Raw genomic sequence first — 26,747 nt, 5'->3', positions numbered from 1 at the left:
GACTGTAACTCCTTGGATTCAGTCAAAATTTTTCTCATCCAGAATGGTCCTCTGGGGTACAAATGACCTTGGGTTAAGAAGCACCCCCCGGCCTATGTTTTCAGTCCTATTCCAGCCATTGTTCTTTCTGAGTACTTTTGTATTTAGGATATTTCCTCTTGAGCACATTTTCTTAATTAAATTACTGTTTCTTGAGAAAAAAAATGGAGGTAGGTCATTTCAGTATTTAGCAAGATAATTAAGCTATTTTTCTAGAATTAACTTTTCTCTTACTCTCCAAAAGAGGTGAGGGAGAGGAGAGAGAGAAGTTTTTCAGAGACAATTGGAACTTATTAAATATTCAGTGCATTCTAGAATCAACCAGTTATTAATCAGCAATTAAGTCAATGCATAGTTACTAATAAAATTGTAATATCTTCTGGTTTCTAGAGAGAAGACAGGCTAATTTTGAAGGAAACAAAAGTTTGGATAGAACAATTTGAAAGAGATTTGACAAGGGCACAGATGACAGGATCAAATTTGCAAGATAAATATCAGGTAATGTATGAAAAAAGATTTCAGTTTCTTAAAATCCTTTTTATGAGTAATAGTAATATATATCATTTAATCTATGTTTATCTTTCAAATGATATTAATGAGAAAAATCTTTAAAGAAATAATATGTGTTATCTTAAGTTTGCATGTAATTTAATAATTGTATTTCTGTGTAAATAGGTAGTTTTAAAAAATTCAAGACATTTATATATTGTAATATGATTGCCATTATAGAGATAATTAGCACCTCTATCACATTGCATAAGTATTTCTTTTTTATGGTTGGGATGATTAAATTCTAGTCTTTTAGCAAGTTTGATGAATATAATACAATATTATTATCTATATTCACTCTAGGACTCATTTACTTCTCGTTGCAAGTTCGTACACTTAAATAACATCTTTCATATCTCCCCGCCTTCACCTCCCATCCCTTGGTAACCACCATTTTCTTTGTTTTTATGAATTTGGCTTTTTTCACATAAAAGTGGTGTCATATAGTATTTGTCTTTTTCTGTCTGCCTTATCTCACTTAGCATAATGTCCTCAAGGTCCATCTGTGTTGTCACAAATAGCAGGATGTCCTTCTTTATCACTATATTTATAGATCTCTCTATCACATCTCCTTTATCATTCATCCATTAATGGGCACTTAGGTTGTTTCCATATCTTGGCTATTGTGAACAATGCTGCAGTCAACAAGGGAGTGCAGATACCTCTTCAGTATCTTGTTTATTTCCTTTGGGTATATATACCGAGAGGTGGAATTAGTAGTTTTCAATTGTGTGTGTCCATCCTGTATGTTGAGCTCCGAGGCTTCATGACTTATCTGGAACTCAGAGTCTTATAGATGACCCCAAGGACAAACATCTAGTCATTCTTTTTCTACAGCTCATGATCTTATAGTTGTCACATAACAAAAAATTCCACTAAAAAATGACTTCAGTGCCAAAGAGAAAACTACTATAGAATAAGCCACATCTAACAAAGGCTTGCGACATGACTATTTGGAGTGGGCTCATTAATGGGATCAGTTTCTATTGCGACCTGTCCGGTTCGACACTGTTGTTCTCAAATTGAGGTCACCAAGGTTGTTTCTGCTAGTTCCCCCAGTTTCCTTATCCTGCTGTTACTTGGATTTCGGCTTTCAATTTTCACTTCTCAGACATAAAATCTTATAACAGGTTTTCCCATTAAATTGTGATTTATTATATGCAGCATTGACGTTTTCCTCCTATTTAAAATAGCATTGCATTTTAGTGGCCAAACTATAATATGTCCTGGTCTACATTATAATTTAGTCAGTTTTGCTACATAAAAGGGGGCAATGATAGGACACTCAACATGGCAGATGATAAAGGATTTATCTGTTGGCATTAGTGTGTGGATTTTATGTAACAATATCTATAAAGTGTGCCTGAATTTAGATGAATGGTGCCATCAATATTATATTTGTTGAACATGTTATATGTTATTTGCTTTGAAACTCAATGTAATATTTTTTTTCTCAAAAATATAATTTTCTGGATGAGCTTCATTAAAAAAAAATGATTAAGCCAGTAAATTGAGAATAGAAATACAAGAACAGAGTGAATATACTTATTAGACCATTGGTGAGTTTTAGTTTGGGCATAAATTATAAAAAAATCAAGTCCAAATTATGAAGTTACCTGTTGTACAAATGTTATTGTATAAAGGGAAGACAAAGGATTAGAAAAGTATGAAACACAAACACTCCTTTCAGGCCAAAGATAATCAGCTGTCTCTTAAAAAAAATTTAGGGACCATCTGAAATCTGAACATAGGAAACATTTTCCTCATCTGTGTGTTTCTTACATAATCAGCATTTTCTGTTTCTACCTATCAGTCAATAGTTCATTTTTCTGTTTTTTTTTTCATGCATAGAATTCTATGGAACAAAATTGAAGGTCAAATTTATGTTTTGGTATTTTTAAATTACGTTAAGTTAGAGGCAATGGAAGATAAAAGTTGTGGTAAAATATTTACTCACCATCTCCCCCCAGTGGTCTTCATGTGAACTTACATGTTTGTTTGACAAATTCTTTCAGATGTGTTTGTAGGGACATTCTCGTGTTCTTTAACGTAATTGCACATTTTAGTGGTATTTTCAATTCAATTTGGACTTGGAGTCTTATTTTAGGATGTGTTAATTTAATATAAAATGTAGAACTTTAATTAAAATCACTAATTTTTAAGGTTAGTATTAGACTTAGGGTTAAGTCTACATATTACAAATTTATGTTAGAACATACAATGATAAAAGAAATGATACAATAATTAATATTTTAATGCCATAAAGTTAAAGCAAAGTATTATATAATTGAGGTCCCTTAAGTAAACCTCTTTACCCGACTTACTTAAACACAAATTTAGATATCTTTAAATCAGTATTATTTAGATATATATAATTTCTAACCTAAATTATCTAGTATTTTGAAGTAAAGCAACTATTTTGATGATTAGCATAGGTTTGTATTAGTATTGACTATATATTTCTTGAGAGCATGGACTGGGACATAGATTATTTAACTAGAAATGAGAAATCTTAGGTTTTAGTCCTGCCTCTACTACTTGTTCTTGCCAAGTTACCTCTGGGCTTCCTATTGTAATAAAAATAGGTCACATCGATGTTGTAGGGTTATGGAGAAAGCCAGAGGAATGAAGTGTAGAGAGCAGTTAGCAAGGGACCAAGCTCATCATCAGGGCTTGAAGAACGGTAGTTGCTTTCAGTATCATGGGACTGTCATCATTATTACCAACAACATATATTGAGCGTTTTCCCAATATAAAGGATTGTTATTTAGGAAATGTGGTTTCCTTTGCGTTTGCTGGGTTTTTTTTGTTTTTTGTTTTTTTTAGATTTTTTTTTTATTTATTTATTCATGAGAGACAGAGAGAGAGGCAGAGGGAGAAGCAGGCTCCCAAGGAGCAGGGAGCCCGATGCGGGACTCGATCGCAGGACCCTGGGATCATGACCTGAGCCAAAGGCAGACGCTCAACCATCTGAGCCACCCAGGCGCCCGCGTTTGCTGTTTTTGACTCATTTCCATGTTGTTGCTCTTTTTCCTTTTTTAGTCATTCAAGCACTTCAGAGTTCAATATGAAATAAAAAGGAAACAGATTGAACATTTAATACAACCAGTACATAGAAACGGTAAACTGTCACTTGACCAAGCGTTGGTAAAACAATCCTGGGACAGAGTGTCCTCCAGGGTAAGTTCTCCCATGATTAATTTCATTAACATTGACATCATTTAGTCAAGAACATTTTCCATCATGTTTTTCTACACAGTGAGTTTTCATCTGGTCCTACAGCCTCTTTTCTGAGGAAGGAAAGGCTTACCTGTGGGAGTTTTCCTTTAAGTTAGTGGAAGTACTTGGCTTAACAACTCTTCTGCTTTTGCCTGCCCTATACGTAGTTTCCCTGTTGAGTAGATGATGGATTGAAATCCTGAAAGGCTCAATTCTGGATCATTTAGAAGACATGACTCATCCAAGAATGGAGCCTCAGCAATTTCTCTAAAGTTTATAACCAGGTTTCATCAACAGTTGGTCATCCTCCTATATTCACATTCATTTTTAACAGTCTTTAATTTCAGCAAATCTTAGGTCCTTCATGAACCTGAAAGAAAACTGCACAGTAACTTTCATATTAATACTCAGCAAACTTAAAGGCCAAGATTTCAAAGCCTCTGAAACTTCTGTCACTAATGGGAATATTTGCCTTGACCTTAACCGTATTATCTTCATTTTTATAATCTAATCTTTTCCCCACAAACTCTACCAGAGAATAGGTTAGTTCCAAGCACCTCAACCTATCCCACCTGATGTTCCAATAAGTCAGGAAACACTGCTTAAGAATTGGATAAAGTGGTAGAAATGAAGAAATAGTTAGAAATTGTACTATCATAGAAAGAATCCTGAATATTGTACTTCCTCTGGAGATGACTGGATGACCCTGATTTTTCTGGACCTGTTCTCATGTGGGAGGTTTTAAAGGATACACATCAGCTATTGTATAACATCTGGATGTTGAGCATCTTAGCAAACCCAGTCCCTTCCCTTTCAGCAAAAGCCCTGAAATTGAAAATCAGAGGGGGCTTTATGCTCTTCCTATAAGAAGAAAACTGTTTAAGCTCTCAATAATGTCCTTCCATGTCTAAGGTGTGTTTTAAGTCTCCTCAAAATTTGCTTGTAACTATAATTTCCTCCTCATTCTCAAAGTATCAAATTCAGAACACAGATATTTTCTTCCTTGATATTTATTAAGTTAACCTGAAATTATTAACTTAAATCCTTATGTAGGCTTTTAGAAATCATTTGGGGGAGTTTTAGGAATTGTCTTCTGTATTAAAGATAATTATGTTTTTCTACTTTCGTATTCCAGCTCTTTGATTGGCATATACAGCTTGATAAATCTCTCCCTGCACCTCTGGGCACCATAGGTGCCTGGTTATACAGAGCAGAGGTGGCCCTGAGAGAGGAAATTACCATTCAGCAGGTCCATGAGGAAACGGCCAACACAATACAACGGAAACGCGAGCAACACAAGGTAAAAATCCTGGTGGGGAAATCTTCTGGCATGACAGTCCCAGTGCGGTCTGGGGATGTGGCTGTTTAGACCTTCCACGGACATGGGTCCCTCAGGCATCACTCATACCGTTTCAGACATGTCACACTACACTCACCCATGCCTGTGACTGACGGTCCCAGTAGATTTATTTTCTGAGGTATTTTCCAATAGCTCCGTAGTATTTTTTCATCTGTGGTTATCTTTGTTATTGCTCTTGCTATATGTTATTTTTCAAAAGGTAAGCCCACAGACCATACACATTTATATAATAATGTGATTGGCCATTGGCTTCAGACCTCAGTCCTGTCTCCATTCTCAAAGGAAGGCAAGCCAAGTTGCCAAGGTCTTATGTCCTGTGCTGTGACGGGGCAGGTGTTGAGGGAGAGTGGTGATTTTAGGAAGGGGTGGGATTAGACCTTGATGACTTTTCAGTTATTTATTAATTTTTCAGCTTACTGCAAAGTCAGTTGTGCTTAGTATAAATTCTAACATCCTTCCTCTCTGTGTTTTGTGATAGTACAGACCTAACCAAAAATGCTGTTTTTCATCAACATCACATTAAACTCAATCCTGCATTTTGTGCAATTGAATTTGTGTACCGCATTTACTGTGTCACGGTGGGGATTACTATATATGTGGAAAACAGACAAGCAGAGATGACCACGTATGGGCAATTTATAGCTCATATATATTTTCTGCCGAAATATTAACATTTTTAACACTGCTTCAGGGAAATAGACTGTTATATATTCTAGACCAGATTATAAAGCAAATTCATGACCGGTTTTGTCTCACGCCCCTCTGGGACCTTATTTTTAGAACTGGAAATGTAGAGGTTCAACGCAGTTTCAGCTCCTGGCCCTCTCAACTCAACTGACTCAACCCAGACTCAAGCGCCAAACAAGAGGGACACAAGAAGATTCCATGTGCCTACACAATTAGCCAGGGCCCTTCCTGTGTTTATGCTCGGCCCTTCTTCAGTTATAATCAGTACCTCCAGACACTTGAAGTTTTGCTGATTATCTCTTAGCCTCTCCCTTTCCCACCACCACCAACATGCACAAAATACACAGAAAACTCCTTAGAATCTGCTTCTCAGGCAAGAACACCATCTGGGATCTGTTCCATGGGTGGAGATACACACACATAAAATCCAGGCCTGCTAGTCTGTTCTGTCTATGAAGATGGAAGATGAGAGATCAGATCGCAAGAGTTTTTCTGGAACTGAACAGGGTAAAGGCTTCTTAGCATCAGAAAAGCCTAGGCTATGTCCATGTTGAGATTCCCAGGATATTAAAAATAGGGGGAGGGCGCCTGGGTGGCTCAGTTGGTTAAGCGACTCCCTTCGGCTCAGGTCATGATCCTGGAGTCCCAGGATCGAGTCCCGCATCGGGCTCCCTGCTCGGCGGGGAGTCTGCTTCTCCCTCTGACCCTCCCCCCTCTCATGCTCTATCTCATTCTCTCTCTCAAATAAATAAATAAAATCTTGGGCGCCTGGGTGGCTCAGTGGGTTAAGCGACTGCCTTCGGCTCAGGTCATGATCCTGGAGTCCCGGGATCGAGTCCCGCATCGGGCTCCCTGCTCGGCGGGGAGCCTGCTTCTCCCTCTGACCCTCCCCCCTCTCATGTGCTCTCTCTCTCTCATTCTCTCTCTCAAATAAATAAATAAAATCTTTAAAAATAAATAAATAAAAATAAAAATAGGGGGAAATGCTGAAACAGTGTTACACAAATGATACCACTTTAAATATTAGCAACTCATCATAAATACTATGTAACACATCGTGTAACAACTGAAATGATGTTTAACTGACATGAATATTTCGTACAAAAGAAGTCACCTTAGGCTTTAAAATCAAATGTAGAGTGTGTATCGATTGTGGGTTAAATGTGTTAATTCAGCAAATATACACTGAGGACCTACTGTGTGCCAGCTTTATGCACCAGGGAAACTGGTGAAGGTGCTTCCAATCTATAAGTTTGAGACACAACATGGGTTTGTTGTTGGAATAACATACTTAAGTCTGATTTGAATGCTCCACCTTAGAGAAAATGCCCTACAACATTAGCTGTGCTGTTTACTAGGTGATAAGATTTAGCAGAAATGTTAATTCGCTGCACACTCTAGGCTGCAGCAACCGCTGCTAAGGAATGAGTTTTAAGTTGGATGCGCACGTGCTGTCTCTCAGTGATTATATGACTCCAGGCTCCTCATGACCCTTCTGGCTCCCTTGAGCGAGAAACCCTGTGCCAACCACCAAGTATGCAGCAAGAACCATCCCTTTGCCAAAGTGCAATAAACAACCATAAAAACCAGAAATGAAATGGAGTAGAGAAAAGGGGAGTGGGAAGAGTTGGAGGAGATGCTTATCTGAGACTAAAAATCAGAAAGGACTAAAGAGCAAGCTGGGGAATGTAGTGAAGAGGCAACAGCAAGTAAGCAGAGGCAGGTAAGGGCAAAGACTAGGTTCAACAGATCTCCAGAATGATCTTTTTACTGAGGGAGGAACTTGCACTAGGTCTGGTCACAGGCACTTAAAGTAGTAGAGTCATATAACAATGTCATTGTCAGTTATAAAATCAATTCTCACTCATTTAAAATGTATTTGTTAGGTGCCTATAAAAAGGTCAGTTTTGATGATGGGAGAAATTTGAATCATTGTTGAGATAAGTAAAAGTCTGGACCCCTTCAATAGCAGAAAAATCAGCCCATCACTTTGGTATCACTACTTTGTGCTGGTATATTGGGCTCACTTGGAAATGCAATATATACATTGAAAAGAACACAATATAGGACTCATCAACACCTAAGCAAGAATATTTTAGAACATTATCTTCCTATCCCAGTCTATAAGTAATGATGGCTTTTGCCATGAAAACTTAGATATGCTCTCAAGATCTAGAATTTTTGGCTTTATGCATTACTCACGCCTTTTTTTTTTTAATATACCACAGGACAATTCTTCATTACTTAATACATAATCAGTGTTTGAAAACTCAATTCAGATAATTTTTAAAATATTTTTTTTGCAAAGAGGTTATTTTATAAATGGTTCTACCAAAGTTATTTTTTTAATTGCATGTATGTAGGGTCATATTATTCTGAAAAGCAAGATACACCTTTACTACCTTTTCTATTTTCCAGATACTCTTATGCTTAGTTATCTAGGAAGGTAACAAATAGAGTCATAGCTAACTATAATTGAGTATTTAACCATATTTCTGTCTTAAGTACGTAGTTTTGCTAAGCACTTGACATGTAGGATGTGAGAACAGGTATTATTATCCTTATTTTGCAAATGAATAAACTTTAGGCAGAGAGAGGTTGAGTGCCTTGCCCAAGGTCACATAGCTGATAATCCAGATTGTTTTATTTATTTATATTTTTAAAAGATTTTATTTATTTATTTGTCAGAGAGCGAGAGAGCACAAGCAGGGGGAGCGGCAGGCAGAGGGAGAAGCAGGCTTCCCGCTGAGCAGGGAGCCCCATGCAGGACTGGATCCCAGGACCTTGGGATCATGACCTGAGCCGAAGGCAGATGCTTAACTGGCTAAGCCACCCAGGCATCCCTAATCCAGATTGTTTTAAACACTAAACTTAAACCATGCCCACAAAGCTATTGCATGTAACACATGTAGAGTAATTAAACTTACTAAATTTTATTAGTAGTATTGCTTTAGCCAAGTAAGGCTTTCAGTCGTAAGGAATCATGAAAATAGCCATCAAACTGTACCACCTACTCCCCATCCTTATTGTAGTTATCAACCCTACCTAGATCACTTCCTCTCCTGTTTTGAAGATTTTATTTCCTGCATGACAATGCATGCCATAATTCTTAATAACTTCAGTAACCCATAGATAATCCTGCCAATAACCTGGCCTGTTGGTTTCTTGATCTCCTGTCTTCCAGGGATTCCATCCTACACCCTATTCTAGCCTTTCAAGGCAGAGGCATAGTCTAGAACTTGTCATCACCAGTAACTGAAACCCCTCCACAACCTCTTTTTCAAGCACCTATCTCACTGTCCAACCAATTCTGCCCTAACTCCAAATTGCATGAACTCTGTGCCCTATAATCCATGATTTTACTGCCTCTCACCCTCTTCATGTCATCCTTTCCCTTGGCCTTCTACTTAAATTCAATGCTGAATCAGTAAAGGTCACCACTTGTACACACATTAATTGTCTTGACCCAGTTTCCTTTGCCCTGTGGGGCTGGTTAAAACACAGCTCCGGTTAGAGTCCACTTTCTGCCTGGTCCCCGCCCACGCATATGCAGCTGAGTGTGGTTGCAGAGAAACACACCCCCAGGCACGATGACTAACCCAGCTGGGTCCCCAGTGCTGCCTGGCACTCCAAAGGCGTTTCCTTTCGCCTCATCTCCATCGCCTCTTTATTTTGGGGACAACTATGCCATACCTTGTCTCTTCAAATCCTCCACACCTCCTCCCATATCCTTACTCTCAGCTGATGACACTGCTTCCTATTTCTCTGAGAAAATAGAAGCAATCAAAAAAGAATTTCCGCAAGCTCCCACGACCACATCAACCCACCTACATGCATCTGTGCCTGAACACTCAGTCTTCACTTCTGTTACTAGGGATGAACCATCTGTGCTCCAACCTGGGACCAGCTCCTCCACGTGTGTATGAGATCCCATCCTCCCTGCTCTTCTCCGGGAAACAGTTCCTGTAGTTCTTGCCTTTTTTTTTCCCCCCTCTCTGCTGGATTTTTGCCCACCCACATAAAGTATATGCTGTTAATCATCTCCTCTTAAAGACTCCTTTAAAAAGAACAAATAAAATTTTAAAAATAAAACCTGTCTTTCTTAACCCTCCCCTCCCCTCTCGCTACTGTCCATTTTCCCTCCTTCCTTTTTCAGTGAAGCTCCTTGAAAGTTATCTGTGCTCATTTTGGTTCCAGAATGCTCTTCTCCAATTCTTTTGAGAACCCATTCCAGCTGAGCTGCTCTTGCCATGCTGTTCATGTCAGGTTCCTAAGAGTCCTCCTTCTTCCTCACTCAGTGGTCAGTTCTCAGTCCGCATCCTACCTTGCCTATCAAAAGCATTTCACATAGTTATTTCCTCATCCTTGAGCTACTTTCTTCATTTGGTTTTCTCATTTTCTTTCTACTCCTCTGGCTATGCTTTCTAATCTTTCCTGGTCTTTCCACAAATATTCACTGCATACTCTCTATGTGCAAAGTGATGTTCTAGGCATTTGTGATGCACTCATAAGAAAAACAGACACTCAGTGTAGGAAAAAATTCCTACAGCATGTAATTTGCCTTCTAATGGGAAGAGGTAGATAAGAAATAATAAATGTAACTAGGTAATAAATAAAATAAATTATATATTAGGTTAGAAAGTCAAAGGCCGGAGAGTATTAGGGGTGGTGCAATTTTAACTAGGGTTGTCAGTGAAACCTCACTGAAAAGATGATATCAAACAGGCAAGCACATTCCCATGTCAACCCCTTTGCCCTTGCCATTGTTCTGGAATGTTCTCTGTCCTTGGCCTGAAACATTCTCCCATTGATTAGTCTCAGTATGTTCTTCCTCATTTCCTTTGGGCCTTTACTGAAAAGTCACCTCTTAGTCAATACTTTCTTGGCCACCCCTTTGAAATTACAACTCCCTTTCCCTTTTTCCTGTTTGATTTTTTCCTTTGGCATTTATCTGCATCTCAACTGCTATTTTCATTATGTATCTCATTTACTGCTTGATTTCCTGTACGGTAGTACCAACTCCATAAGGAAAAGAATTATTGTCTGTTTTCTTTCTGTTGTATTCCCAGCCCCTAAAAATGATTAGAAATATTCAGGCTTTCAGAATTTTAATTGGGTCAGTAGGCAGATTCATACTTCCTGGGACATTGTCCATTTGACTAAGTTTTCAAAATTATTGTTCAAATATTTAAATTGTTCAAAATATTTTAAAATATTCTTTGGCAATCTTTTCCATGCCTGTAGCTAAGCCCCTATTTTTCCCCAGTATTGTTTCTTTGCGCCTCCGTACTTTCCTTAATTGTGCTTTTGGCACCGTTGATTTTCACTGTCAAATTATAACTGTCTTTTCCCACCTACTTTTTTACCAGAGGAATGATGGTATCACTCTGTCCGTTATGTGAGAATAGAGACTGGGTTAGTAATAGAGGGTAGAAGCCAGGGAACCAGTCTCAATAATCCACATAGGGTGGCTTGACCAGGATGGTAATTGTAGAGATGGTGAGAAATGGTCAGATTCTGAATATTTTCAAGGCAGAGCAATTTTTGGCATTAGATATTGATTGTGAAAGAAAAGGAGAGTGATACATGACACTGTGTTTTTTCAACTAAGCAGTTGGAAGAATGGGGTTTCCATCAGTTGAGATGGAGAGACAGTGAAGCAGGTTTGGGGAAAGATCAGGAATTCAGTTTGGGGCATGATAAGTATGAGACTTTTTCACGTCGAAGCGGACATGTGGTGTAGGCAGTAAGAGATAAGAGACAGGAGCTCAGGACACAGGCTGGAGATAAATATATATAGGCTGGAGATAAATATTCAAAATCATTGGTATATAGAAGGATGTTGGAAGCTCTGAGACTAAAGAAATTAAGGAAGTATAGACAGAAAAAAACCTGTTAAGAACTGAGCCCTAAGGGAATCTAATATCAAGAAATCAAAGAGTAGAAAATGAACCAGCAGAAGAGTATGAGAAAGAGCAATCAGTGAGGTGGGAGGGAATCCAGCTCCTGTGTTGTTTTAGAAGCTAAGGGAAGCAGTGCATCAAGGATAGGGCATTTTCAGTAACGTGGCCACAGCAGTGCTTGTAAAATGCAAGTCAGTTCATTTCAGCCCTCTCAGAACTTCCCAGTGGCTCCCACCTATTCAAAATAAGCAATCCCAAATTCTTATAGAGGTCCACAGATCTGAAGCCCTTTCCCCTTGCTTCTCCTCCTCCCTCTACCACCTGCTAGCCCAGTTTCTCCTTTGCTCCATCTCAGTCACTGAGAGGGGCATTGATAGCTCCCACAGCCATGTGGTTTTGTCAGTTTCTCCCTAGAGTGCTATTAGTTTTTACTCTATGTAAAAACTTTACTAGATATGTAAAGTTTACTCTGTGTAAAAGGCTTTACTAGATATGTTCAAGTTCAGAATTAAGATAGCTACTAGCAAATTGAAAGTTTCATCCTTAAGCAATTAATTACATGTAATGACTTTTATTCTCAAATCTCTTTTGTCCAATATTGTTACATTCCTACCAGTTAACTTTTGTTAGTACTTAGGGTTCTGGCTCATTAGGATTCTGAATTTCACTGTTCCCACCTTCTCCAAGTTCCAAGACTTAAACTCCTACAGCAACGGTATAGATATTTGCCTCGATCAGCTTTGTCCATTTGTTTTTGCTCACAGGTCTATGATCCAGTTTTGGGGTCATATTTTAACCAGAGTTGGAGACCTAAAAGATTTCCCTTACTTCCTGTGAGCCCACCAGTGAATTAAAGTCACATGCTGTGCTCAGCATCTAGCTGGGTTTTAGTACGATGGCTTTTCAGAGATCCCAGTGACATCACACCAGCTGTAGTCCCTTTATCATATTTTTGAAAATGTTTTTGTTTTGATATCTTCTCAAGATTCTTTCAGTTAACTAGATACTGACTATAATAAGGAAAACTTTTTAGAAAATGACGGGACATATGAGTGTAGTCACAGACCCCTACTCATATATTAACTTATAGTCATATAATAAATTGGAGCTGTGTGTGGTGATGGCTGTAAATTTGCCCTGCGCTCACCTGGGGGGGAGTCTCAGATAAGATCATAAGCCACAAAAATGTGTCTAGATGTTATAAAGGAGGCAAGGGGTGACTAAAATACTCATAGTCCTTAGCTACTTTAGGTTGGTCTTCTGTCCCCTGTGATCAGCTCCTGTACATAGTGGCCTCCCTCTGGGCATGAGTGACCTGTGAAATCTGTGCAGTTACCTGTGCAGATCAATAGGTGATAATAGCAAAATATACAAGGATAGAAGTAGTTTGGCCCTAGATTTTTCTACAGTGTAAAAATTAATTTCCCTCAAGTTAAAAGTCACAAACACATATGTCTTTATGTGAGCAAGCACATATGACCTTAGTATGACCTTAACATTTTAATTTATATATGAGAGCCTTCATTTTTTCCCCCTTCCATCAAGTGTTTCTCTTACGGTTTTACGCTGTTTTTTGCTTCTATTTTCTCCAATTAATCCACTAAATCAGGGCGCCTGGGTGGCTCAGTCGTTAAGCATCTGCCTTCGGCTCAGGTCATGATCCCGGGGTCCTGGGATCGAGCCCCTTATCGGGCTCCCTGCTCAGAGGGAAACCTGCTTCTCCCTCTCCCACTCCCCCTGCTTGTGTTCCCTCTCTCGCTGTGTATCTCTCTGTCAAATAAATAAATCTTTAAAAAAAAAAACCCACTAAATCTCAGTGTGAGCTAACAGTGTTAATCTTAATGTATCATTCTGGTGGGCTAATGGGTCTTGCTTTTCAGTGAGTGACAAACTATTGGGTATTTATTGTGCTATTGGGAAACAAATTAAACTCTAGAGAATATGGCATGAACCATGTTTCATTTTTCTTCGCTTCTGTGTGAGAAATTGGCTAGGGATTGTGACATACCTGTAAGTCTTTATACAAGTAAGTCTATTGACAGTGAAAAATTCAGAAAACAAATCTAGATAAGTTATTAAAATTTGTGTAGTTCTATACAGCCTACAAAGAATATTCATAAACATCACATTTGATCTTTCCACTCTGATACCTATGGGACATTCCCTGTGCTTGTTTGAAATCTTCTAACCATAAGAGTATTTTCATAATATTGTAATATAACTGGCTTAAATGGTGAGCAGGTATCACTTTGTAGTAGTCTACATGTATTCAAAGTAAAATAACAAGAGTGTAATATATACGTGTGTGTGTGTGTGTGTATTACCATTAAAGGGTTAAACCAGCTGTGCTTAGTTTACAGCTTCTAAACACCAATATATTCAAAATCAAGGAAGGAGAAAAATTCTAACAAATCATTGTTTATAGCAGTAACTATATTTTCCTTTGGACCATGTGCCTTTAAAATGTCTGAATGCATTGCCGTGCAAGTGTCATGTGTGTTTAAAAGATGCCATAATTATTAGATACAGCTCCAGCACAGGCCTTATAGACAAGCACCAGGGCTCCTGTACAAGGTAAAAGCCTGTGAGAGGCACCAAGTCGCATATGGATGTAGCAGCATGATCAAATTGTTGAGGACATTGACTCATCGGTACAGGCTGAAAATTTTGCTTCTTAGCCTCCTGTGAACATGTTTTCCCATTTTTTATTTTTTTAAATTGTATCTTAGGATCTGCTTCAAAACACAGATGCCCACAAAAGAGCATTCCATGAAATCTACCGGACCAGGTCTGTTAACGGGATCCCAGTGCCACCTGATCAATTAGAGGACATGGCCGAGAGGTAAGAGAATGGCTGATTATAAACGAAGTATCTTTTTTTAAATGCTTGGTGGGTGTTTTTTCCATTTCTTTTCTTTTCAATGAAATGATTTTTTTTTTTTTTGCAGAGATGCTTTCATTTGGTACATAAAAATTGAGCTCCCATAACATATGCTAAGAATGCCAACATTCTAATGTATTATTGTTTGAAAAGAGTAAACCTGAATATACCCACAGCCTGGAAATCACAGAAATGGTTTCTTCAGAGACTGTATTTTTATTCAGTACTGTGAGGAACATTATGTAATATTGCAAAAACAGCTTATAAAAGAAACAGATGAGAGTTGTCTTGGCAGGGGAAAGAACTATATTAAATACTTCAATCAATCATGATTTGCCTTTAAATCCAGAGCTAGAGAAGGAATCAGATCTCCTGATAGTGATTGATCAGCCAGAGTTTAGAAGACCTTGTGCCTGCTATTATATTTAGCACTGACGCGTAACAGGTTAAGTAAGCACCGTTCTGTTACTATTAGTTACATTCTGTAAATTCTCCGTGTTCTTTTTCTAGGTTTCATTTTGTTTCCTCCACATCAGAGCTACACTTAATGAAAATGGAATTTCTAGAATTAAAGTACCGTCTGCTCTCACTGCTGGTTCTTGCAGAGTCAAAGCTGAAATCTTGGATCATCAAGTATGGGAGGAGAGAGTCAGTGGAGATGCTTCTGCAAAACTACATTGTAAGTCTCCCCGGTGCTTTGAGAAAGAAATCAGAGGACACATGGGTTTAGCACTTAGTACCTACCAGTTTATTTGATGCTATTATTTTTATCTTGAATTTAAGCATGAAGATACCAGTGTGTTAAGTGGGTTTGATATAAGTTAGCTCTTTGCAATAATCTGAAATATTCATCTATATTCTTCGGTAAGATGAAAGATTTTGCTCCATTAATCATACTGAATCATTGACTGGCTTTATTGCTTAAAGAAAAGTTTTTGCATTGCATACCCATGATTTTGATTGTGAGCTCACCATTGAAACTGAGTTAACATACTTAAAGATTATGCTCCTGTCTCTAAAAATCAATCATTTTCAGTTATTCATATGGGGACTATAGGTCCAGCATGTCTCTGAGTTTCATTGCTTCTCATGTGCATCCAGGAAAAGTAAAATTTTTGTCTATGAATCTCTGTAACAATTTAATTTTTATAGATTATCTTATATTTTGGGCTATCAGTATAAATAATTCTATATCTACATAGAGTAGTAGCCCTGCATTAATGAAGAAATTAGGTTGTTCTGTAACTAGCATTTTCTATTTACATGTAATTAGAGAATTATTTCTTAAAGGTAGTTTATTTCTGTTAGTTAAACAAATCCCCCCACAAATTTATTAGCAATACAAATTTGCTCTCAAAGTTTCTGTCCATAAGGCATCTCAGTCCTGTACCACTCCATTTGTGTTTAATCACAAATTCTAAATAAGAAATTAGTAATTTTAAAATCCAAGCCCATTTCTAACCTGATTAGTCAGAGTAGCTTTGTAACTGGTGTGACTGAATGTTTATTGAAACCATATCTTTACTGAAGCATTCTAGAACCAGAATATATTTTGCTATATTTTAATTACATTTTTAAAGTTTTACATTTTAAAGTGATGAATAAACAGGATCATTTGGGGAAAAAATACATTTACAGTAAAATCTTTCTTTAGGGTTACTACAATTGTCTTGGAAATATGTGTCAAAAAATATGAAATCTGTTATGATGTGTTCCCTTACTCATTTTGAATTATTTTGGAAAGTAATGAAAAATCTTATTTTTTAAGTTCAAGCAATTACTTTAGTCTTTTAAGTATTAAATACAGATATGCATTTATATTTTGGGGTTTAGTCATGTCAAATGATACACAATGAACTCAGCAGGTAATTATGCAGGATCTGTCTTTGTTCTCGCTATTTAAGGACAGCCAATCAGATTGAAATGCCTAATGGGAGTGTTCCACCAGGTTAATGTTCTAATACAAGGATGTTAGTAATTCTCTTTGAACTTCTCAAATAAAGAATATGTAAATAGAGAGTTGTTTATTAATCTTAAAAAATTAATGTTAATAAAAAAAACAGTACTTCTGCTTTCTCCATAAAGTAAAGAGAAGTTCACTGCTTCATAACTTAAAATTATTGGTAAACTTGCTAATTTCACTACAAATGTAGCACATTAAAGTGAACATTTCTTAATATTTTTATTCCGTGGTGAAACACACCTATTTATTGCTAACACTTCTTTTCTGTAAAGGGTTTTACAATATTTTTTGTTTAATAGTTTTAATAACTGTGGGATATTGAGTGTTCCCCACGAGCCCAGTGTTTTACGTGTTGTCATCTTGCATCCCAATGACAACCCTATTGGCTGGGCATTTTCACATGGTTTCACTGAGGAAACAGAGCCTTTCAGCGCTCAGCCCTCACGTTCTGGGTGGCACAGTTGGTAGGAAGTAGAGTCAGGATTTGAAGTCACATCATTCTGAACCAAAAGCTTAGGTACTGAACTTGTCTATCTAACCAAATTGGCTGTGAACGTTTTTTTTTTTTTTAACTTAAAAGACCAAATAATTAAAATGATCTCCTGTAGCTTAGTGAACTAAGGAATGTAGCACACGTAAATATTAGTTCCATTTGATGTTAGTTCATATTTGACAATATTTTACACTTACATGCTGATAGTGACAGTGACAGAACTAATTTCTGTTTGGGGTATTGTGGCAGAGCGGGGCAAAGTAGGGGAGATTATTACAGTCTGGCCACCAGTCACATGGAAATATGTGGAATTATGGTTCAGCTACTTACAGCCCATGTGACTTCATAAATAACTTAATTTCTAGGAGACTTAGTCTTTCCCAGATTTTTAGTGATGATGATGATGATGATGATGATGATACAATTATAGGGACTTTTGTAAGGAAGAAAGAAGGACACATATTGCTTTCCTTTTATCTCATGCCCCCTTTAGCTTCTCTCATCCCTTTGGAATTAGTGAGAAAATAATTTTCTTTAGAACAGACTGTTTCAAAGAGTGAAGACTTCCAAATAAAGTAATACAATCAGGTTCTTAAATCCAATCCTTTCCTTGGTTTCTAAAAAAATTTATTGTAATGAGCCATATGCTGCTCCACATCATCTAATAACCAAAGTAATATGCAGGATGTAAAAGTTCCATAATTATCTTTTCCTTAGTTTGAATTCTCAATTCAATCTTACTCATATGCAAAAAAAACCCACCATTTTTTAAAGGGTTAGAGAATCAGAAAATGTGCTTCCTACTTACCTCTTGTACTGGGTGCTCAGGTCTGCCCCTGCTACGTGCTTAAGAAATTCTTGGAAAATACTTCACAAATGCTTGTTAATTAAACCTAGGCCACATGCTATTCATAAGAAATTACATACTGTAGTATAAATCAGGAGATAATTGGTTTGGTTTTTGCTGTCAGCATTGTTCTTGATATGACCATGTTTTGTTAACACATGCTTCAGTTTTACTATGGAAGAAATAGGATAATTCATTCTTTTCCATAGAAGAGCTCTTGGAATTGTGGCCTATGTGAATGCAGCATAAGTAATGTGAACGTTTATTTTATTATTTGTAATTATTTTATTAATATAGACAATTCTGATAAAACCTCTTCTCAAAGATGATTTTTTAAATCTTAAATTACCTGGCTTAGCACGATTCAAGTGAAATCGATGAATGAAATTTATTTATCTCTATATTTATCTTGTGAGAGAAGTTTAGTATCTTCCACTAATACTTTGGATTTAGTGGGATAAAGAGATATCTTATTTTTCTTGAAGTGCCATTAACTATAACATGGCTGACTTGTTGAACTTGATATCCAAATTTAAGCCTTATTTTTATTTTTTTTATAATTATGTAGTTCTTTATTTTAAAGATTTTATGTATTTGAGAGAGAGAGAGAGCTGGAGCAGAGGGGAGGGGCAATGGGAGAGGGAGAAGCAGACTCCCTGCTGAGCAGGGAGCCCGAAGGGGAGCCCATCCCAGGACTCTGGGATCATGACCTGAGCTGAAGGCAGAGGCTTAACTGAGCCACCCAGGTGCCCTGTAAGTCTTACTTTTAAAGAAATAAATTAATCCTATCATTATTTTAAATATTCATTTGCATTTTCTTTTGCACCCTTCTGAGAGACTAGTTAGCTCATGGTAAAAAGGAGATTTAGCACTCCTCCTAGTAAAGTGATATTAATAGATAAAATAATTCATGCTATGAAATGGATTTACTCTGTATTCAGAAAGAAAAAAGTGTCAAAATAAATGAAACAGTTAAAAGGTAAAATAACAAATAAGGTATCTTCCTTCAAAAATTAATTGCCTAGTCTTCCTAATAGGAAGGCTCAAAAATACTTTAATGAATTCCTACAACATTTATAATATTCTTAAAGTATCCTGTTTTCCCCCTTGGAAATGAAACTGGAAATAAACTTTTCTCTCTTGTTCATTTGTAATTAATTTGTAAACAATTCTAGCAAAAGCATATTAAATGAAGTCTTTCTGTCCAATACAGCCACTATTTCCCTTTCCTCTCACACTTAGAACAATTGTTTTCCCCTTTAGCTTCTTGAAATTTGTTCCAAAATAAATGGAGACTATTTTTTAAACATTGCCAAATATATTTATCTCTTCAGTTGTCTACAGTGTCTTGCACATTAGGTGTAACTTTCCTTTTTTGATCAAATTATGATATGCTCACTTGGTTAAATTATTCCAAATTTAAATTACAGTAAATTACTCTTTCCCTAGTTGGGGAACAGGGAAGTTAAGGGAGTAGAACATAAGGCTAAATAATTATTTAACCAATTAATTGTTTTACTTACCAAAATAATACAGCCTATTAAATTATTGAAATAAGTGTTCCTAATGGAACCCTTCATTCCAGGTAACTCGCAGCTTTCCCTAGTCACTATATTCCTGAAGAATAATTTACATATAGGTAAAATGCTTTATAAACATAAAATGCTATGAAATGTATTATACATGGAATGTTTTTTAGTGTTATCTTGAAATATAATAAAAATTTATCAGTAAAATTGAGGGATGTCTATGAAATTATGAAGTTTTATATCTGCACTCAAACATTTTGCATCTCCATATTAAGTATTCATCAGCATATCACACTGGACTTCAGCTGGTTTCTAAAGGCTAATTTTGCATTTTATAGTAGAGACACTTATCAAGTATTTTATCAGGTTATCATAGGAACTAATTGTACTATTAAAAGAAACTAAAGAGCCTTTGGTGATACATTGGTAACTATGATTGCATTTTTCTTTTTTCTTTTTCCCTTTACCATAGCAGGACTAATCTTTGAAACAAGAGTTATTTCATATTTCCTGGAGTTAACAATAAAATTTACCTAAGGATTTCTTGTGTGTTCTAAATTTTATAGTGCCCATTTGCTGATGGTGGCTCTGTTCTGTATGTAAATTACATACAGCTATAGACATGTCTTATCTGTAATTTTTACACTTGTGGGTGGGATATGTGATTATTTAAAATTTTTCTACTTTTAAACATTTTTTGTACTTTTTATTTTAAGGAAAGTGCACTGTGCCATTTATTTATAATCCAAGTTCCTCAGAGCCATCATTCACCAGAATTAATGTTCAAAGAGCAGCAAACCCACAGCTCAAACACAGTTGGACATGAAAATGTTCTTCCAAATTTAGTGCTTTCTAAATGTTAGCCCCAGGTTGTCTGGAGAGACTTCAGTCTCTTCTAAAAACAAACCCTTGCGTGGAGAAGAAATAGAATACTTTCTCAATAGTGCTGAGTTAGAATTAAAAGTGAGTGTGGAATCAATTTATATTCTCGGAATAGCCAGGTTATTTTATAACAGTTGAATTAATTTGCTATATTTTATAAGAGTGAGGTTGGTAAATTTGGGCAAAATACCGGTATATCTCTCTTGAAGAAATGGACTTTGGTATTTCTACCTATGCCTAGTGTTTGCCGTCTTCTAACCACTCCCCCTTTCTAGTCTTTTATAGAAAATACCAAGTTCTTTGAACAGTATGAAGTGACATACCAAATCTTGAAACAGACAGCAGAGATGTACATCCAAGCTGACGGTTCAGGTAAAACACATGATAGAATTGGCTAAACTGTTGAATGCAGTATGGTTTAGAACCTGCAGATTTCCGTGATCAGCTCTTTTTTTTTCTTGCAGAATCTTTCTGTGACCCTGCCATGGGCCTGGAATGCACATATTGGCTTCAGTCCCCTTGACTTTGTGCAATGCCTGTCTGACCTATATAATCATACTGTGTGTGTGCGCGCATGTCTATGTGTGTGATCTTCTGAGAAGGGGCAAAAAAAAAAAAAGCATTCCTTCTCTAAATTGCAATTTTCTAACCTATTTTCAATTCTGAGGATTAAATGAAAAAAAGTAACTTGAATATTACTATCAAGTAAATGAAAACTTAAGTTAGTGTGAAGACACAAGTTGTAAAATATGTTTGCTTCATTTTGGAAATATGTCTGTCATATTTGCTGAAAATGAACTATAGTATTTGTGATTGATACTAGATATGTGACCATCTATTTGAGTGTATATAAAATGCAAAAAAAATTCATATGTGCTTTATTGCATCCCGTTTATCAATTTAAAAATATTATCTTTAATCTTTATAAATACCTGTGAATATGGTACAATATACCCAGCATTAGTGAATGAAATTCTAACATTTCATCTTTTAACTTTATAATCTAGAGAAGAATTATAGGGGCGCCTGAGTGGCTCAGTCAGTTAAGTGGCTGCCTTCGGCTCAGGTCATGATCCAGTCCCGCATCGGGCTCCCTGCTCAACGAGGAGCCTGCTTCTCTCTCTCCCACCCCCTCTGCTTGTGTTCCTCTCTCGCTGTGTCTCTCTCTGTCAAATAAATAAATAAAATCTTTAAAAAAATCTTTAAAGAAGAATTATAATTGCACACCAGTGTATAGACCATAGAGAAAAGGCTTGGTGGATTTAAAATATAAAGTAAGAATTATAATTTGTTGTATCTGTTTTAGTGGAAGAAGCCGAGAATGTGATGAAATTCATGAACGAAACCACTGCCCAGTGGAGGAACCTCTCAGTAGAAGTTAGGAGCGTGCGGAGCATGCTGGAAGAAGTAATCGCTAACTGGGATCGATATGGCAATACTGTGGCCAGTCTTCAGGCCTGGTTAGAGGATGCAGAGAAAATGCTAAATCAGTCAGAGCATGCCAAAAAGGTAAGATTGCTCTTTCCAAAGGAAAGGAGTACACACGAACTTAGCAATGAGACACAGCATAGTTCTCTAGGGAATGTTATATATTTGCAAATGGGACTCAAGATTCTTGACTTTGCCTGAAGAGTTGTGCTCTCGGGTTAGTAAATTATTTTAGGCCAAGAAATACACTGCTTTATCGAAGTTATGTTAAAACAATTCCCTCTCTGATCAGTTCAGTGTCTGGCTTTTGCATTCAGAAAAGCAGGAACCTATGAAGGACAGCCAAACTCAGGGGGCCGCAGAGGTCCCTATACTCACCATTAGGTCTGTACGTGAAGGGCCCTGACCTCTGTGGATTTCCTCATTTCAGAGAGGATAACTTAATATTGATTCTGCATAATGACACACACCAGTTGGACATCTGGGTCACCACATTTTTGTCTCTTTGGATATTCCTTTTTGGATTTTATCAGCCCTCAGTTAAGGGTTAAGAATGGCATGAGTGGGCAAGAGTGATATTTTTCCTCCAATTACAGGTGTGTATGTGTGGGTTTAAGAGGTACTATTTTACTTTAATGTCACTTACATTAAAATATCACATAAAATGAATTGATTTCTGTATATGTACTTCTTAATGGGAATCTGATATTTTCCCATGAAAAATCAATTTATATGTAAAAGATATTAAAATGCCAGGCTCCCATTAAGAAGTATAGTACATACATTAGAATTAAGTGCTTGCTATCCAAGATTGGCTCTTCTATTATTGAGTTATGCAAGTAGATGCATAATTTTTAAATGTTCACCACTCTATATCTCACATAGATTAATTATTCTTGTGTAGCTGAGGATGACAAGAACTGTATACCCATACAGATTTTGGCTTTTCTGATTAGACTGGCAGTGCCCTAGTAGATGTCATATGTGTTAATTTCATCCGAGGGACTGTAACCACCAGAAACAGAAGTGTTCTCATCTATTTATATGAGAAGTCCTCCCACATATGGCTTATAAAATAGATTTTGAATTATCTTTGGTATCCTTGGTTTTTACCGTGGTGTGTGCGTATATGTATGTACACATATATTAACTTGAAATCAGCAGAAAACTGCTTCGTTGCCAAGTGAGTAACCTTAAACAAATAAGAAATGATGTTATTGTATTAAGTCTTCTTGGCCCAGATATGTAATTTTTAAAAATTTTCCTTCAATGATTTGTATCCATGATGGTTAATTATCTTCATGTACTATATTCAGACTTTAAAATAAAAAATGATAGGTCAAAAGTTTGTTTATAATTTTTAAACAAAACTATACATTACTCTAAAATGCCACACTTTTGATATGACTCTGGCACTGGTATTTACTATGTACAAGTCCCTTACACTTACAGAAATTCAGTTTTTAATTTGTAAAATAGGAATAACAGAAAATGGCCATCATGTTTTGTTTTGTCTTCAGCAAAATATATGGTAAAAGATATAAGCTGTTCTTATAAAAAGACACTCAGCATTTCTAGTTCCTATTTTTGAACCTCTTTACTGAAAATTGCATCTGGAAGGAGAGCGAATATTTACCTTAAAATTTGTACAAATTTAGAACAAAGATACTTCTCATAGTTTGGTTACTTCCATATCATTTATTAATTTTTGGTCTGTGGTTTACAGTAGTGTGCACTGTTTATTTTTTAGGATTTTTTCCGAAATTTGCCTCACTGGATACAGCAGCATGCTGCCATGAATGATGCGGGCAATTTTCTAATTGAAACATGTGATGAGATGGTTTCCCGAGATCTTAAACAGCAATTACTATTGCTCAATGGGCGATGGAGGGAGTTGTTCATGGAAGTCAAGCAAGTATGTCTTTCAATCTCTATATGCTTAGAACATGCATGTGTTGTAAAGTCTGTTTAGAGACTGTTTATTGTTGTAGCATGGGCTTATTTAGGCAGAGTATAGATGTATTTAGAACTGTTATGTTTATTTTTGGTCCTTTATTCTTTCCCATTTATAATAGAGGAACATTATGGAAATGTATAGTTTGATTAAGGATTATATTGACATATGGAGCCTACAAATATGGGACGATTCATGTTTGAAATCATAATTCTTTGCTTCTATGCTAGTTCCTTTTTTCCTTTCACAGTAATTGGACTTACTTCAAATGTATCTAAAATAAGAGTCAGAAATTAGCATCTTTCTTACCATATAACAATTCTAGAGAGTATGTCAATGTCAAAGTTACAGGCTCCCAGAGATTTGACTTAATAATTTTCCATGTTGTGCTCCTCCCTTTTCTTAACAGTATGCTCGGGCTGATGAAATGGACAGAATGAAGAAGGAGTACACAGACTGTGTTACTGTCCTGTCTGATTTTGCAAATGAAGCCCATAAGAAACTTTCTGAACCTTTAGAAGTCTCTTTTCTTAATGTCAAGTTATTAATTCAAGACTTGGAGGTGAGGGGGTAGTTTCTGGACAAGAAAGTGAAAACCTATTCTGTTGTGAAAAGGAAGATCACTGAAGTTAACCCAGATCATTGCAAGGTTTTCCTATGTCTCTTGGCACCATTTTGAGATGTGTGCATATCCTGATTAGCACTTCAAAATTGAAAAAAAAAATGCATTTAAATAAAAAATCTATTTGGATTTTTTAAGGATATGTTTTGATCATATAGTAACTTCAAAATAGTTTTTTTAATTTAGAGATTTTTTTCTACAACCAAATTACAAAGGACTAGGAGAAAACAGGAAACATCTACAGATAACACCTCTACATAAATGCCTCTCCTATAAAGTATTGACTAAATGAATTGTGCTCTTCACATATTTTGAATACCTTGCAGCTCTCAAAAATGAAGTAGTAAAAGAATATTTAATGACATGGAAATCTTTTCTCATATACTATTAAGTGAGAAAAGCAAAAAATAGTATCCTTTTTTTGTAAATATAAAAAAATGGGTGTAAGAATGCACAGGGGAAAACATTAATGATGTAGTGATGAGATGTTGGCCCAGGTTATCACTGTGTGAGAAGACTGTAAGTAATTTAATTTTTTTTCTTATTATCTCTGATTTATAAATTTTCTACTATGACAGTGTGTTACTTTTCTTAAGAAAAAGTAAGTTGTATCATTGTTAAGGTCAGAGGAATTGCCCCAAATTAACATGCATTTACTTGATATAATGATTGCATACTGCATTAACACATGTATTTTGAAAGTGTACAGATTACTTCAGCTTGTCTGTATGTTAATTTAAGGATTTATGTTTACTTCTAAAGGAAAGCTTTTATCTATTCATGTGATATTACAAATATATAATATATTAGCAAAAAAGGAAAGCAATAACTGGAATCTCCAAAAATTTATTAGAGGTATAGGATTTTATACAGTACATACTGATTTTTGTCCAACCTTCTGTGGAATCCTGAAATTGAAAGGAAATGTACCATGTGTTAATTTAGCTGTTTCAATGATACATGCAGGACATTGAGCAGAGGGTACCTGTAATGGATGCTCAATACAAGATGATTACAAAGACTGCACACCTCATTACCAAAGAGAGCTCCCAAGAAGAAGCTAATGAAATGTTTGTAACCATGTCTAGGCTCAAAGAACAGCTGACCAAGGTGGGAAAATACTTTAATGCATGACAACTGTGCGGGACCAACACTGACTTCAACATGCTTTACGCCTCCTCAGTCACACCCATGAGCAAACTCTTCACTTGTTAAGAGATGCTTTTGCTTTTTCCTGGGATTCTTGATTTAGTAACTCTGTCATTTAATAACTTTGTCATGAGTTTTAAAACTGAAAGTATGGATCTGATGTCAAGTATTACCTCTGTTAATTTAGAAATACTAGGAGCTTTATTAGAAAGATAGGTCTCTTCTGGAGGAATAAGGGGTCAGTTAAATGTGATAAAACAAAGGTGGGGGGAGAAAAGGAAGGGGAAGGAGGAGGAAGAGATCAGATATTTAAATGAGAAAGAATTCCCAAATGCCCTTTTATTGAGTTTTATTTGACATCCCTCTGCTCTAAGATTATTTATGCTATTTTCTGCTTACATAGCCATGCAGCAGTGGAGAATTCTGCCCTCTTCAGCTCGTGGAGCTCACCTTAGACTTAAGATCTATACATTTCTACCCTTGTGTACAGGGAACTCCGTGGACATCAAGACTTTTCTATTCTGTTGAGGGACTTCCTTAAGAACTTTGGAAGTTCCACTGGAGTTTTTTATCTATCTGAAGTTGAATTTTATGAAGATGGTGTTGTTTGTGATTGGGTAATTAATTTCTGATACAGGAAAGGAGTGACTATATAAATGAAGAGGAAAATTTTGTAATGAAGACTTGAGAAACAGAGGAAAAGAAAGCAGAGAAACCTGTTATTTAGGAGGGAAAAAGCAGAAAGAGAATAACCTACATGAAATCAGTAGTGGAAAAGTAGTGAAAAGAGGAATAAATGAGATAGGTGAAAATAGGAAGAATCATGGTCTTGAAAAGAAAAAAGAAAACTTCATTGCCAAACTGGTATAAATTAGAATGTTAATTTCTAATTATTTTTATTTTAATATTCAAGTTAAGATTATTTATAGAGATTGGGCACAATTCGAGGTCAATGTTGTTGAATTGATAACCAAGCTTTTAGAGCCATATCTTGGGCTTGCATATCTTAGCTTAGGCCAAGTTTAATGATTTGGGGCAACCTCTGAGAAAGCAAATTCCACCCGAAAACGCATCTAAGTTGTTCAGCTTTTTAAAACTACTACTTTAGTTGTAGCATCTCTGTTAAGTTTTCAACTGTATCCAGGAAAGATTTCTAAAGCATACTTGATTTTTATGCATATTAGCAGATTCTCTTCATTTTGTTCAGCATCATTTTAGCAGAGCCTTCTTGCAGTAGATCAG

General features: G+C 36.3%; 1 protein-coding gene across 1 annotated transcript in view; it reads left to right on the top strand.

The window, feature by feature from the left end:
* The window catches only part of SYNE1 (spectrin repeat containing nuclear envelope protein 1), a 444,246-nt gene that overhangs the window by 131,088 nt on the left and 286,411 nt on the right, over positions 1–26,747 (top strand). The window contains exons 11-20 of the mRNA XM_045865766.2: positions 430–537; positions 3,631–3,768; positions 4,943–5,107; positions 14,487–14,599; positions 15,149–15,317; positions 20,628–20,724; positions 21,659–21,861; positions 23,531–23,695; positions 24,144–24,296; positions 25,323–25,466. Coding sequence (XP_045721722.2) covers positions 430–537; positions 3,631–3,768; positions 4,943–5,107; positions 14,487–14,599; positions 15,149–15,317; positions 20,628–20,724; positions 21,659–21,861; positions 23,531–23,695; positions 24,144–24,296; positions 25,323–25,466 — 1,455 coding nt within the window. The remainder of the gene's footprint in view (positions 1–429; positions 538–3,630; positions 3,769–4,942; positions 5,108–14,486; positions 14,600–15,148; positions 15,318–20,627; positions 20,725–21,658; positions 21,862–23,530; positions 23,696–24,143; positions 24,297–25,322; positions 25,467–26,747) is intronic.

Source organism: Mirounga angustirostris, unplaced genomic scaffold, assembly GCF_029215605.1.
Source record: "Mirounga angustirostris isolate CCGP_5_RB_7025 unplaced genomic scaffold, mMirAng1.0.hap1 SCAF_8, whole genome shotgun sequence".
Classification (NCBI taxonomy): Eukaryota; Metazoa; Chordata; class Mammalia; order Carnivora; family Phocidae; genus Mirounga; species Mirounga angustirostris.
Note: the sequence above shows the minus strand (reverse complement) of the source record. Positions and strands in the feature narration are given on the sequence as shown.